Here is a 16,318-nt window from a genome sequence, read left to right as displayed (position 1 = left end):
AGCACGCCAAAATGGACGTGAGGCTATATCTCCGTAAAACTTTAGTTAATGCTTTATTTAATGAACCTTCATTCAGCTTGGAGTTCCTTTTAAGCCCATTTTACTCCAGACCAACATTTTCCCTTTTACCAGGGAAAGTATTGTAGTAGTCAGAGTGCTTGTGTCCTAGGAAGGGAGTGTCTTAAAGCTGGTGCATTGTACAGGAAGCGTCTGAGGTAGTGCAGTTGTTTCTCCAGCTAAGCCAACTGGGATAGATGAACTTATCTAGAATACAAAAGAACTAAAATGTACTTTTCAGTTCTTTTGGCATGTCATTCACCAAGAAAACACCCCATTTAGAAGTCGAGCCACCCCATGTGTTAGAAATACAAAAGTCTTGATTATGATTAAAATACAATTCAATAATCCAGCTCTACTACTGAAGTACTTTCCCCATTTCCTGATTGCGATAATTACATTACTTTACAGTGAATGTGTTGCTATGGTGCAGCTCTAATTCATATGATTTCACAGAGAGTGGGAACTGTGTGAACGAGCACAGCAGCTGGTCAGAGAGCACGTACAGCCAGGATGGCCTGACCAGTGACGGCCTTCCCACACCTGCCAGCGAGCCACCCTCAGAGCGCAATAGCCTCCTGTGCAGCAGCCTGGACCTCCACAGCAATGACTCGCCCGATCACGAGGGCTCTGTTTACATAGAGGCCCTCAGCACGGAAACATTTTTACTGCAGAACTTTTCAGAAAAGTCCCAGCTTCAGGACCAGGAGAGCAGTGAGGGCCCCCTGAGCAAAGAAGCAGATGCGCAGCCCTCATGTCCGACATCCCTTTGTCTACAAGACATGGACTGCCAGGTTTACAACGACCCTGCCAAAGCTGTGGAAAGCAAGGAGCAAACAACCAGCACGCCAGATGTAGACATGCTGCTGGAGTGCACTTTCTCCTACATGCATGCAGCTAATGAGAAGCCTGACATGGAGGAGCCAACTGAGATTCATAATCCAGAGCTTCAGGCCAAAGATGATTCAGAAAGGAACTTTGATTTGGATTTACTGTACTATCCTATCAGGCCACTTCCATATTCCCCAGAGCCGGAGCCGGAGCCATCGCCCTCCAGTGACGAGGAGGACATATACGCACATGGCATGCCATCTAGTGCCAGCTTGGGGGATGGCCTCAGTAATGTGGACCTACAGAGTTCTACCGTGAAGCAGACAGAGCAGGAAGACATGCGGCTTCACAAAACAGACCAGGTAAGCCAGACCAGGTGAGTCCTGTGGCTTTTTAATTTTTAGTCATGTGGACAGTCAGGTACATGTGCATTGTTTACCTGAGGAAGTGATGTCACCAGGATTCACTGTGAGAAGAGGACAAGCCAGTGGAATGAATGTTCTGCTGGGAAACCCTCGGGCCTGGCATTCATGTGGATGTCAGTTTGACACGTGCCATCATAATGTTTTGGCTCATCTCACTTATTTTTGCTGTATCGGAAATGTATTGTATGAAAGTACCACAAAACGGTATCAAATTTGAATTCTACGTATCATTACACCACTGATAATAATAATAGAAAGTGATTGCTCCTCTGCTCTAGTCAGTGCAGATGCTTTTCAACAACACAGTCAACCTCATCACGGTAGAAACTGAAGTGTGCGTGTGTGTGTGTATATATATATATATATATATATATATATATATATATATATATATATAAATATATATATATATATATATAAATATAAATATATATATATATATATATATATATATAAATATATATATATATATATATATAAATATAAATAAGTGATTTGTAAAAGGATTATATTAAAAATGTACTTTGTGTTCAACCATAAGTGAATCAAATCTCCATCTCAGTAGTAATGGACGATCTGAAATGATAGATCTGGTCATTGAGAGACATTTTGTGGTCCTTGAGGTGTTTTTTCACATGGTTTTATCCTGTTTGTTGTTGTTGTTGTACGGTTTAATGAGTGGCACAGCTGAGATGTTCCCTCTCCTTATTCTGTGCTCTTGGTGCAGTTGGCCGAGAGCTGGATGGGCTACAGTGGGCCAGGCTATGGCATCCTCAGCCTGGTAGTGACTGAGCGACACATCTGGTGCCTAGATTTTAAAGGAGTCCTGTACTGCAGCAGCCTCACCAATGGTAGCCTGAGCTGGCAGAAATATGAAGAGAATGTCCAGCAGGTGGCTTTGTCCCCTTCTGGTAAGCAGAGCTTTTTCCTTTCTCCGCTTTTGCTTCATGGCAGGGCTTACTTTATTTTATAAGACTACTGAAGGACTGGACTTAAAAGACCACTGTGTCTGGTAACTAAAGAACTTGTATGCGGTGACTGTTTGGCATATCAGGCAATAAACTTTAATGAAAGCCACATAAATGCATATTTAAAAAAAAGGTTTTAGGAATCAATGGAATTGTGATTTCCGGAACTCCTAATGAAGTGAAATGGGAAAGTTCACAGTGAAACTCGGTTCCAGAGCCTGGTAGTTAGTAGTACTAGGTAATAGAATGGAAATAGTATGTCTTGTGTGGTGAGAAATCAGAACATAAGTACAAGATTTGTGCTTCCTGTTTGTCTTTTTTAGGCTCATTGCTGTGGAAGGTGGAACAGAAGACCATGACAGCCTATGCCTGTGGTAAAGTGACCATTAAGGGGAAAAGGCACTGGTACAAAGCCCTGGATGAGACTTCCTTTGTGGCATTGAGTGATGACACAGCCTGGATCATACGCACCAGCGGAGATCTTTACCTCCAGACAGGTGAGCTGTAGTGAATGCTGTATTGTCCTTGAGTAGGATCTCATGATTAAAAGCATGTGCGTGCATGCGTGCATTTTATGTAAACTCTCGCTAGTCATCCACTCCATCGAATGCTTTTCAAACAGGAAGTGTAGCATTACTGTCAAAAACGTAAAGCTTTTTCTAAAGCTATAGTAAATGGATTGTGCTGTTCTTGCTCAATATTGAACCAGACAGAGTTACAAATTGCACAAGAATCTATAGCATGTACACCCCCATTAGAGTAAGTTTTCTCTGTGTAATAAATTGTAAATTTAAATTAGATTCATGTAGAATCTGTGTAGAATTCAGTCCTACCATAAAGATATACTGAAATGTATAACTTCGTATTAAAGGTTTTTATTTGGACTGGAATTCTGGGGGGTGGGTGCGCGCGAGTGCGCCCTCTTTGAATCATTCCACGGTTTTTCAATAGGATCTGAACTCTGACTGGGCCGTTCCAAAACCTTGATCATCTTCTGAAGCCATTCCTTTGTTGACTTGGATTTGTGCTTTGAGTCGTTTTTTTTTGTGCTGGAAGGTGAAGGTTTTGTGCCAAAATGGATTGATATTTAGAGCTATCCATGATTCTCTCTATTTTGACTATAGCCCCAGTCCCAGCTGAAGAGAAGCAGCCCCGCAGCATCATGCTTCCACCACCATGCTTTACTGTGGGAATGGTGTTCTTTGGGTGATGAGCCGTTTCGTTTTATGAGAATTAAGATATCTTTTAGAATTATGCCCAAAACTTCTATCTTGGCCTCATCAGACCATAACATATTTTGCCATAAAGTTAAGGAGGATTTAGGTGAGCCTGGATGTTTATTTTCGTGGAAAATGCTTCCGTTTAGACCCCCTACACCATAACCCAGACAAAGAGTGGTTGCCATAGGACTCTTGGCAGCCTCCCCATCCCCCCCTAAGTTTATTCTTGTCCTTTCGTCAATTTTGGAAGGGCGTTACGTTCTTTAATGTCACTGTGATGCACCATTTTCTCCATTGCTTGATGATTGTCTTCAGTGTTCCATGGTACGTCTTAATGTTTTGGAAATTGTTTTGTACCCATCTCTACCGTTTGACAGTGAGATCATATACATACTTCCTAAGTTTTTTTTGTGGACAAAGAGTCAGCAGTCAGATGAAACCGAGAAGATGTCAAGAAAATCCTCCAGAAACAGAGGATCTTTTATACACCCTCAGATGTGTAGTGTTTTAATAGTTGACCATTAGATGGCGGTGCATGACTTTTTATAAAACACACAATCCAGATTCCACTAATAACATTTCTTCCCTAAACACTTTCTAAACACTTTGGGCAGTTGGATCTTTGACTATAGTAGTCCTGAACTGAAAGCAAGAAGAAAGTCTCAGTTTGCGATTGCAACACATGCTGCTGTGTAGTTGCTCGGGCCCAGTGTTGGTGTTGTGTCAGTGTGCTTTACATAACTCTGCAGTGTGTAATCAAGCACAGCAGCTCTCAGCACGGTCGTGCCAGCTGTCTCGTAGCTCTCTTTATGGAAATCCCCAGCAGTAGTTTGGCCTCCAGCTCCAACCACATTGTTCCTGTGAATACACTGACTAGCTGACAGAATAGCATCTTATTCCCCTGAATCGCCAGATATAATACCTTTTAGTGCATTCATTTGCAAAAACAGCACTTATGATGATCTCAGTTAACGTCACACTGGCAAGGATAGAGCAGTCACTTTTTGGATTTGGAGTGAAATATTTGAAAATGAAAGCAAAAGCCGTGACAGTTTAACTCGCTTTACAACACCCTGTAAATGTATTTATAGTACTCAGCTGTGCCTGATGTTCTTGATGGGTGAGAGCATTCAAATTATATTGTTTTTATATTTTATTGCATTTTCCTGCATGAACAACCATCCCATAATAGATTGACATGATGATAAGATTCTGAAAAGGTGATCAATTCATCAAGTGAATGATCTCGTCGTTGTAGACGTGGTACATGGGAAGCGAAAGATCAACACCATCAGTGTTCGCTACAGTGGAGTGTAAAATGTTAAGAGAGAAAGAATAGGACATTGTATGGCCACCCTCTTCTTTTAGAACTGAATTGAATCTCTATTGAAATCCTCTCCTGGTTGTAGAATTTGCCCCACATTCGCCTTGACATCTCTGTTCTACATTTACATTTATTCATTTAGTAGATGCTTTTATCCAAAGCGACTTACAAATGAGAAAATACAAGCAAAACCCTGTCCTAACTCAGTTTTAACTGCAAGATTGCTCGGCCAAATCTTGACCAGTCTTCTGGACACATCTGTTGTAACTGTGCCAGATGTTGTACACCACCATCTTCAAATCAGAGGTTTATCTTCTTTCTTGTTCCAGGATGCATCCATGTTTTAATTTTAAATCATCAGATCTCTTTCTTTATAGAAGTGTAATTTCTTTGGAAGAAAAAAAACAAAAAACCTGCTAACCTGTACTTTATATCTTACCCACTAAACAGGACATCCTATCAAGATCCATCAAGAATGTTTAAAAATGTTATATAATATTCACCTGGTAGAGAATTGTTTTCAAGAGAATGTTCATAGGTAATAGTTTCTGTTTCCTGTACAATCTAGAGAATAATGTTTTGCATGTTATGTAACTGCTAGGACCCATTCCTGAATGAGTCATTGCAGTCAGGACTTGGCATCTGTCGACTTGCAGTACCTTAGAATAATAACTTCTCCTCCTGCCATTATAGTAGTGTGATCAGTTCTGAACCTATTTTTTAATTTTAATAAATCCAATCCACTGTCTGAAGCTAATATGGAATAAGCTAATAAGGTGGTTTGACTAATAAGAATGTCAAATTGAAAGGCAGTGAAGTTACATCGGAAACTGAACAGCACTATAGACACTTAAAACATGTGTGTGTGTGCATGCGATGTGTATGAACGTGTGTGTGTCAGGGCTGAGCACGGACCGGCCGTGTGCACGCTCGGTGAAGGTGGACTGCCCATGTCCCATGGCACAGATAGCAGCACGGGGCAGTGTGGTGTGGGCACTGAGCGAGCAGAGGGTTCTCTTCTACAGAGAGGGACTCAGCAGCTACTGTGCAGAGGGTGAACAGTGGAAATACGACAAAGTCAGGTACCCTCACCACTCTCCAGACCTTCACCGTAACTACTTTGTCTTGAAATGCTAATCCGTAATACGGTTTAGGGACCAGCTTGACATAATCTAGTCATCATAGTGCACAGTGACTGCTGTTTTACCTTGCTGAATTTGTTTTCCTTGTAGTGAAATGGCAAAACTGGTATAAGCAGGTTCAAACCAGCAATGAATGCAGTACATTTTGTATCTGAGAAATCCTGAGAAAGTACTGTTCTATCGTTTGTTTACGAAGACGCAGGTCTGATTACACTGTTCTCAGCTGATGATCTCTTGTATGTTTCCATATAACAGCTGACTGGACTTTGAGTGTCTTGTTAGTTAAAAATGACATCATAATGTTTCTAGATTAAAACAATAATACAGAACGGTTTAGACTGTAACAATGAAAAGTGCAAGCAATATTTAGCATACACTGTGTGGGCAAAAGTATGTGGACACACCATCACACCCATATGTACACATTCCAAAACCATGGACCAAACCAGTTTGGGCCCTTTAGATCCAGTGAGGGGAAATCTCCTCCAACTTTGTGGCAAGTGTTTGGAGAAGGCCCATGGTGTGATGGTCAGGTGTCCACATACTTCTTGCCATATAGTGTATAAAGGTGATCATGAATTTGACATCAGAGTAACATGAGCTTTTGTCTGTCCAGTGCAAAACATTGATCATTTGAGTTACAGTCGGGGTCATAACGTTTACATCCCCCTTGCAGAATCTGCAAAATGTTAATAATTTAAAACAAAAATAAGAGGGGTCATAAAAATTGCGTTTTGTTTTTTTTTTTCATTTAGCACTGCCCTGAATAAGCTATTTTACATAACAAATGTTACATAAACGGACTGTTTATAACCGAATTTAAAAAAAAAAAAAAACCAGTTCAAAAGTCCCTTGTTTGTCCTGAGCGGTTAAACTGCCCACTGTTATTCAGAAAAATCCTTCAGGTCCTGCAAATTCTTTACTTTTCCAGCATCTTCTGCATATTTGACTCCTTTCCAGCAGTAGGTATATGAGAAGATATATATATGTGTGTGTGTGTGTGTGACTTCTCATACACTATTACAAAACATTCACTGATTCTCAAGAAGGCAACATGATGCATTAAGAGCCAGGGGGGTGTAAACTTTTGAACAGGCTGATCGATGTAATCGATGATCGATTTGTCTTCTGGGAAGTATGTAAATATTTTATGTAGCTTCTGAAGGCCAGGACTAAATTGGGGGGCGGGGGGGCAAAATGACAGTTTACACCGATCATCCTGTTCAAAAGTTTACACACACACACACACACACACACACACACACACCCTGGCTCTTAATGTATCGTGTTGCCTTCTTGAGCATCAGTGAATGTTTGTACCTTTTTGTAATAGTTGTGTTCGAGTCCCTCAGTGTGAAAAGATAGATCTCAAGATCATATAGCCGCTGTTGGAAAGGGGTCAAATATGCAGAAGATGCTGGAAAAGCAAAGAATGTGCAGGACCTGGAGGAATCTTCTGAAGCACAGTGGGCAGTTTAACTGCTCAGGACAAACAAGGGACTCATGAACAACTATCACAAAACATAAACACAGTCATTGATCATCCAGGTAACGACACACAGTATTAACAATCAAGCGTTTATAAACGTGTGAACTGGTTCATTTGCGTAAATTCAGTTAGTATTGTGTCTTGTGGACTATGTGTAGACATCTGTTATGTGAAATAGTTTATTCAGGGTAGAACTAAATAAAAAACCACATGCAATTTTAATGATCCCTCTTATTTACTTATTTTTACTATTAACATTTTGCAGATTCTGCAAGGCATATGTAAACGTATGTGACCTCAAGTGTAGCTTGTAATCTGTGTGTGGTGTGTGCAGTGAGAGTCAGCGTCTGGAGCCCATCTGCATTGCTCTTGGTGAGAACAGCACCCTGTGGGCTCTGGACACCAGCGGTAGACTTTGGTTCAGAACTGGGGTCACGGCTAAGAAACCCCAGGGTGAAGACGAGCACTGGTGGCAGGTACACGTGTGCAGCGCTGTGTAGTACAATCCAAACATCTGAGTCTACTACCAACAGCCATAAAGTTATATTCAGTTATAAAGCTGAACAGAATAGTTTATTTGTGAATAAAATGGATTCTGATTCTCGGTTACTGAATAGATTATTTAAAACTAGATTTTCTTCAACAAATGTCATTTGACAGAACTGTTAGGGATTTTTTTTTTCATATTCTAATGTGATGCTCTTGAATATATCTTGGTGATATTTTAAGCTTTAGTGTAAAGTTGATAAACATGTACAGCGCGTTCCTCACAAATAGCGTTTTAATGTATAAGTTACAAACAAATGGATGACAATCGTGTTTATTATTTACTAGCTACAACGCTTGCACCCCTAATCTCCTGTATAGGTGAGCATCACGGATTACGTAATGTTCGAGCAGGGTGGCCTCTTCCAGACACTGATCCAGGCCACGCAGAGTGTCGCCACGGCCACCAAGGCTCCGGTGGAGCGGGTTGCCGAGCGCTTGCGTGTGGCATTCCTCTGGCAGCAGTCTCAGTGTCACCCAAGCCTGGTCAGTGCCAACCGCAGCGGCGTGTGGATCGCCTCAGGTCGCAACGACTTCCACGTGGCCAAGGGCAGCCTCATTGGTGCGATTCTTTTTTTTTTTTTTTTTTTTTTTTTTTTTGTAGTTTCCCGTTGCACAGTTCAACATTTAGCATATCAGATTGTCAAAGGTTTTCCGAGTTTAACATAGTGTTAGTGTCGGGGAAAACGCAGAATCGTGCAAGGCAGGACCAACAGAAGTTCTGACATGTCTTTCATCCATAATTGAGTAAAAACACCTACAGCTTAGTAATGGTGGATAATCATTTTTGGCTTCTGTTGTGTTTCAGATGTGACTTTTGTGTGTTTTCTGATGTTTGGTTTGTTTGTTTTTTAACGTTCCTTCAGGGACATATTGGAGAACTATTGCACCCAGAGGACTAGCATCTGCTACTAAGTGGGCATTTGTGTTTTCCTCAGCAGTTCCAGCCAAAGAGGGTATGTGCATTGTTCCTTCCTTTTCCATTGCAGCTCCGTGGATTAACAAGCTGAATACTATGGACTCCAATGAAGGCTGTCTAAAACCTGACCTATAAACAGTTCCTTTAACCACATAGTTTACATACACCTAGACTAAAGACATTCAAACGCCACTCGTTCCATGTTACCATACATTTCCTGTGTTAAGTCCATTAGTGTAGCTGCTTTATTTCCACAAGAGGTCATTTCAAAATAATAACTAAGAGACAGATTTATTCAGCTTTTATTACAATATCAGATTTTCAGTGGGTCAACCGTTTATAAGCATTGCACTTCGTGTAGCCTTCCACAAGTTGTTGCTCATTCCTCCTGACAAAACAGGTGTAACTCATTCAGGCTTATGGGCCGCCTTGTTCAGAAACCCATTTGAATCCACAATTTGTCTGTGGGATTCATGTCAGGGTTTTGTGATAGCCACTCCAATATTTTCACTTTGTTGTCTTTTTGTTGCAACATTTTATGCTTAGGATCACTGTCTTGCTGGAAGACCCATTTGCAACCAAGATTTTTATATTTGCATACAGTCGTACAGATACGTGTGGTACCTTCGGTCATTTGGAAATTGCTCCTAAGAAGGAACCGGACTTGTGGAGGTCCACAGATATTTTTTTTTGAGTTCTTGGCTGAGTTGTTTGGATTTTCCCATGGTATCAAGTTCAAAAAGGGAAATAAAATAGAGCCACAGGTGCACTCCTGAGAAATCGTAAGTACACTTCTGAGTAACTCCTAATTATGTCACTTGGCCAATCAGAAGCTTCTGATAGTTTTTACATCAATTTGTTTAGAGAGACAATGCATGTAAATATTTGACCCACTGGAATTCCGATGTAGTGAAATAAAGCTGAAATAAAATCCATCTCTGATCAATTGTTTTAAAATAACCTCTGATGTGAAAAAGGAGATTGATTTGTCAAAAGAAATTTAAGGTAACATGAAATGTATGGAGTTGTGAAAAACTGAGATTGAACATCTTTAGTCTAGGTCAGAGGTTCTCAACCTTTTGTAACTAACACCCCCCACACACACACACATTGCCAGGGACCAGGTATAATGATTATCTTTTCTATATAAAATCTATCTATATATAACCTAATCTGTTATCTGTTTTTGATAGATAGATTCTTTTTTTTTTTTTTTGCTTTTGTATTTTTGTACTTTTACTTTTCATAACTTTTATGATTTCTTAAAATAAATAAAATAAATTTTATGACTTTAATAAAATTATATAACAGACAGGTATGGAACATGAATGATCAAAAATGTTTCTGAACACTATACCTGCTTTGAACAAGAGAACTAGGTTGTAATAACGTGTACTGTTTTACATGTAAAACATGTTACATTCGTCTTGCGTTCTAAAAACATTCACATAAGAAGGATTTTGTTATGTGACATTGTTAAATCTCCGGCTCTCAGACACTCACAGAGCAGACGTAGAGAGAGGTGAGAGTGCAGCAGGAAAGCAAGACCTCACGCTTGCAGGACAGTACTGGTCACATTTGGAAGGTTGCTAACATTTGTCCAAAAAGTCACTAGATCCGTCATCAGCCTTTTTTTTTTTTTTTTTTTTTTTTTCTTTTCCCTTCAAAAAAAATAAGTCGCTAAATTGGCAACACTGGTCTGCACTGACAGCTAGATAAAAGGCAGGCTAAGCTCCGCCTCTTCCCAGCAAAAAGAAAATATAGAGGGAGAGAAAACGCAGGGTTTTTCATATATGAACATTCTATTTGAATGTGCATATATGTACCCAAATGATGCCCTGTCTGTGTGGGGTTTTTTTTTTTCTTCCTTGAAAACAATTTGAGCCCCCCTTCCGACCTCTCCACATCCCCCCCAGGGGGTCGCGCCCCCCGGGTTGAGAACCGGTCTAGGTGTATGTGTAAACCTTTTGCTATTTAATGACTTCTACAAACAGGCATCTTAATAAAGTGACCCTAGATCAGGTTTAATGCTCCTTGGCATACATTATACAGTTATATATTATCTCTGGAACTGTAGTGGACTGATGAATACCAATTTTCCAAAATCTCACATAGGTGTTCAATTGAGTTGAGGTCGGGTTACTGTGAAGGCCATTACTTATTTACCTCATTTTCATGCTCATCAAACATTCAGTGAGTCCTCGTGCCCTGTGGATGAGACATTTATCATCCACCAAGAGACCACTCCCATCAGAATAGAAATGTTTCATCGTAGGATAAACCTAATCAATCAGAATAAATTGTGAACGTATTGTTTTGCATCGACTGTTTCCTCTGAGCTGACAAGTGGACCCAAACCACGCCAGTCAAATGCCCTCACAGCCAGTTTTCCCTTTAATTACTCATCTGATTGTACAGTGTATCGTATATCTTATCTCTGCAGGGAGTTTTCTTTGGCTGGGTCAGAGCAGGAAAGACTTGTTCTGCATTTGGGACCAGGACCTGCAGATGCGTCCTCTCACTGTCCAGCTGCCTGCAGATGTTGAGATTGTGCAGCTGTCGGCCTGCAGAGACGCTCTGTGGGGTCTGGACCAGCACGGCCGTGTGCACATTCGCACACTCACAGCCAACTGCCCCACCGGCCTCCACTGGACCCTTCTTGACCTCAGCCAGCTTGGTATGTAACACTCACCCACCCCCTGTAAGAGAGTAGCGTCAGTGGATCACGCGCATGGTGAATTTAGACTAGCGGAATGCTAAACAACCATGTCATGAAAGCTTTGCTTATTTATTCAGTTTCAGCTCGTTGTCAAGACGACAACAGTTGGTTGTGATGGTGGCTTGGGGCGTTGCTGGGGATTAACAGTAATTACATAACTGAATTAGCCTGGAAATAGCTGAATGGATGACATTAGAGACAGTTACTAACGGGACTCACCAGTTTGATTTTGAAGTTTTTGTACATAAACATTCACAGAGTGATGTTCTTGGAGTTTTTCATTGAATTTGTTTGTTTGGCGCTTATAAGCTTTAGAAATGTGATCAGAGATTTAAAGCTTGTTTCTTCATTTAGCTGCTTTCCCTTGCTTTTACAGAACATCTGTATTGTAGTTCATCCTTCAGCTTTTGTAGTAAATGCTTAACAATCTAGGAGTGGACCTTTTTAACACCCACTCCTACCTATCTAGCATGTTTTAACACATCGTCTGGGTTGGGCTTTTGAAGCGTCCCTTAGGCTGGGTTGATTGTGACGAGGTGACCCACATGGAACATTCCTTTCCGCATAGACCTTCTCTAGTTTCCATCCCGTCTAAGGTCGAGTGTGAACTGCAGTGTACAGCTAACCTGCTTTTCTTTTACCTTTTATTTATTTTATTTTTTTAAATAGCTTCTTCAGAACATAACATGGTATCAAGTTTTTCTTGTTGCAGAATGAGTACTTTTCTGATTTTCCCATTCGCACAGTGGTGGATGGGATTCTACGTCACTAAAGTGCTCAGACAGCGAGTGCCGGTTTCATGTATCAAGACCACCTGCTGTTCAGGGATGTGTTTTATATTTTGATATGAGCAGGTGGTTCTTGCATAACACTAATACGCCCTGCAGGCAAAGCAGTTCTGCTGGTGCCGAGCTCGTGGATATTGGAATAACAAACGAACAGAAACTAGAGCAAATGATGCACCAGAGCATGTCATCAACATGTTTGTTAATAGAAAGCCTTTCAGGTTGCACTAACCCCACACTACTCTTCTGAGCACTGACATGACACTTTAATCTAGGGGTCTTCAAACTTGTCCGGAAAGGGCCGGTGTGGCTGCATTTTTTCCATTATAGCCAAATTGGAGGCACAGTTGATTGTTCGAGACGAAGGTGAACTGATTAAATAAGTGAAATCCCGAGTGGCTCCTGCTTGATCGGAATGAAAGTCTGCAGCCACACCGGCCCTTTAGGGATAACATTGAAGACCCCTGCCATGACTAAACTAAACAGATTTTTACTGGTGATTTACCATTTACAGGAATGCAGTCGAGTCCATATGTATTTGAACAGTGACACAGTTTTCATAATTTTGCCTCTGTACACCACCACAGTGGATTTGAAATGATGCAATCAAGATGTGAATGAAGTGTAGCCTTTCAGCCTTAATTGAAGGGGTTTAACAAAACTATTGCATTAACCATTTAGGAAGTGATTGAACAATTGACTTATTTTGCCGTTTTCATGGACAGGTGTGGCTTGTTTCCTCATTATTTCATGACAAATTAATGAGATAAGAGGTCTAGAGTTGATTCCAAGCGTTGAATTTGCATTTGCCAACTGTTCAAGTGAACTCTCAATATGCGGGCCAAAGACGATGAAAGTGAAAGAGGCCATCAAATTAGGCTGGGAAAAAAAAAACCAGACCTGTCGGAGAGAATAGAAGAAATTTCAGGAGTGGCCAAATCAACAATTGGGTACATTCTTAAGAAGAAGGAATGCAGTGGTGAGCTCAGCAACACTAAATAGGCCTGGAAGACAACTAAAGTGGATGATCGCACAATTCTTTCCTTGTTGTAGAAAAACTTGGTGTAGGCACATCATCTAGCCAAGTAAAGCACACTCTGGAGAAGGTAGGCGTATCATTGTCAAAGTCTACAATCAAGAGGTGCTTTCATGAATGTAAATACAGATGGTTTACCTCAAGATGCAAACCACTTGTAACACTCAAAAACAGAAAGGCCAGATTTCTTTAAAAAAAAAAAAAAAAAAAAAAAAAAGCCTGACCAGTTCTGATGCAAGATTAACTTGTACCAGAATGATGAGATGAGAAGAGTATGTAGAAGGAAAGAACTCTAAACCATACCACATGATCTGTCAGACATGGTGGAGGAAGTGTTATGGCATGGGCATGTATGGCTGCCAGTGGAACTGCATCACTGGTGTTTATTGATGATGTGAGTGCTGATAGAATTTGCAGGATGAATTCTGAAGTGTTTAAAGCTGTATTTTCTGCTCACATTCAGTTAAATGCCGCAGAACTGATAGGACATCACTTCACAGTACAGATGGATAATGACCCAAAGCAGACCGCTAAAGCAACCCAAGAGCTACTTAAGGCAAAGAAATTAAACGTTCTTAAATGACCGAGTCAGTTATTTGAAAACCACCCAATTGAGAATGCTTTTCACTTACTGAAGACAAAAGTGAAGGCAGAAAGGCCCACAAACAAGCAGTAACTGAAGGCAGCTGCAGTATAGGCCTGGCAAAGCATCTCACGGGAGGACACTCAGTACCTGGTGATGTCCGTGGGTTCCAAACTTCAGGTAGTCATTAACTACAAAGTATTTGCATCCAAGTATTTTAAAATAACCTTAACGTTGTTTTTATTATTATTATTACTATTATTATTACGGGGCAGCTGTGGCTCAGGTGGTAGAGCGGGTTGTCCACTAATCGCCAGGTTGACGGTTCGCTCCCCAGCCCACATGCCTCCATATGTTGAAGTTTGCCTCCACATGCCGATGGCAGGCTAGTGCCTTGCACGGCAGCTCTACTGTCATTGGTGTGTGTCTGTGCTTGTGTGGGTAAATGGGTGAATGGGAAACGGTCTAAATCTGTTAAGGTTAAAAGGCACTATATAAGTGCAGACCACTTACCATTCATTATGTTAGCTTGTCCAATTACCTTTGAGCCTGTGAAAATGGAGGGACTCTGTAAAAATGGTTGTAATTTCTAAACTGTTAGTGCAGTATTTTTGTTAAACCCCTTGACGTAAAGCTGAAAGTCTACACTTCAATCGCATCTTGACTGCTTCATTTAAAATCCATTGTGGTGCTGTACAGAGGCAAAATTACAAAAAGTACATCACTGTCCAAATACTTATGGACGTGACTGTACTGTATGTGCATTAAAGGATAAAAAGACTAAAGGCTTTTCTTTTTTCATTTTGCTGTTTTACATACAGTAAAATTCCGTGTTGCTCTTCGACTAACCAGTGGGTGAGCATAAGAATAATTCTGGATCAGTTGTGTCTGTTTATTCTGCTGATGTAATCAGAATTCACAGCCATTGTAAAGATAATAAAGAACACAATCGCTGAACGTTGCATAGATTTACACAAAAGATCTCACTCACATGGAGTTGACGTGAACTTCTTGTGTTACGATCACTGTACTAACCTTCAGTAGACTCACAGTGAACTTAACATCAGATTTAAACCCCAGTTACCCCAGGTTAAGAACATCCTGTAGTATGCGTGGTGTTTGTTTACAAGGCTGTGAGTGTTTAGGTGTGTCGTCCTGTGAATACAGTGGGGGTGCAGATAGACAGAGTCATGTGATGTTGGCAGCTGTAGCCTGCCTGTTTTGGCTGTGGATGTTTAGCAGGGTGAAAGATGAGCTCGGCACAGCTTCAGGGTGTAGGCTCAATTTTAGAATGGAGAAACAGTTATGGTACACAGAGTTTCTTCTACTTTGAATATACAGTACAGTCCAAAGATCTGAGTCCAGCTACCAAGTGTTCTTTTATTACATCAAAAATGAATACAGCAGTTTTTACTGTTATTCAAGAATGTACAGCGGGGGAAATAAGTGTTGGACGCGTCAACATTTTTTTCAGTAAATATATTTCCGATGAGGTTATTCACATGAAAATTTCACCAGACATCAGTATTAACTCAAGAAACCTGGAGATATAAATAATTCACAACATTAAAGTCCATAAATAAAGTTGTGTGTAATAAAGTGGAATGACACAGGAACAAGCTAAGAAAAATCAGTTCTCCAAGGCAAGGTAATGCGAGGAACCAGCCAAAATCCGTAAGTAATTATACCCCCTATCTGTGCAGATTAATATCAGCTTTGTTAGTAAACTGATGGTCTATAAAAAGGCTTTTCATTACAGAGGTGTCACCCAAGAAACATCTCATGATGGGTAAAAGCAAAGAGCTCTCTCAAGAACTTCAGAACCTTATTGTTGCAAAACATATTGATGGAATCGAATATAAGACGTATTTCAAAACTTCTGAATCCTCCAGTAAGCAGAATTGGGGCTATTATCCGCAAGTGGAAGCAACATCACTCCGTCATCAACCGGCCACACACAGGAGCTCCTCGCAAGATTTCTGACCAGGGACTCAGAAGTAGAGTCAGAAATGTAGGACCAAGGATCACTCGGAAAGAGCTCCAGAAACACTTGGAGGCAGCAGGTGTCATCGTCACAGGGAAAACAGTAGGCAATGCACTCCACTGCTCACGCTCACCCCGCAAGACTCCATTACTAAAGAAAAGACATGTCGAAGCTCATTTAAAGTTTTCTACAACTCATTTGGACAAGCCCCTGCAATACTGGGAGAGTGTGTAGAGTGTAGTCTTTCCAAGAGCAAAATGTAACTTTTTGGTTGTCATACTACACACCAT

At 40.8% G+C, this 16,318-nt stretch overlaps 1 protein-coding gene across 2 annotated transcripts in view; it reads left to right on the top strand.

Moving 5' to 3' along the window:
• Positions 1–16,318, top strand: part of tecpr2 (tectonin beta-propeller repeat containing 2) — a 46,772-nt gene that overhangs the window by 21,441 nt on the left and 9,013 nt on the right. For both annotated transcript variants that reach the window (XM_047157548.2, XM_053682505.1), the window contains exons 9-16: positions 514–1,250; positions 2,041–2,224; positions 2,605–2,778; positions 5,727–5,907; positions 7,791–7,932; positions 8,324–8,564; positions 8,869–8,958; positions 11,365–11,598. In XM_047157548.2, the coding sequence (XP_047013504.1) occupies positions 514–1,250; positions 2,041–2,224; positions 2,605–2,778; positions 5,727–5,907; positions 7,791–7,932; positions 8,324–8,564; positions 8,869–8,958; positions 11,365–11,598 (1,983 nt within the window). The remainder of the gene's footprint in view (positions 1–513; positions 1,251–2,040; positions 2,225–2,604; positions 2,779–5,726; positions 5,908–7,790; positions 7,933–8,323; positions 8,565–8,868; positions 8,959–11,364; positions 11,599–16,318) is intronic.

This window comes from Ictalurus punctatus, chromosome 9, assembly GCF_001660625.3.
Source record: "Ictalurus punctatus breed USDA103 chromosome 9, Coco_2.0, whole genome shotgun sequence".
Classification (NCBI taxonomy): Eukaryota; Metazoa; Chordata; class Actinopteri; order Siluriformes; family Ictaluridae; genus Ictalurus; species Ictalurus punctatus.
This window is presented reverse-complemented; position numbering and strand designations above follow the sequence as displayed.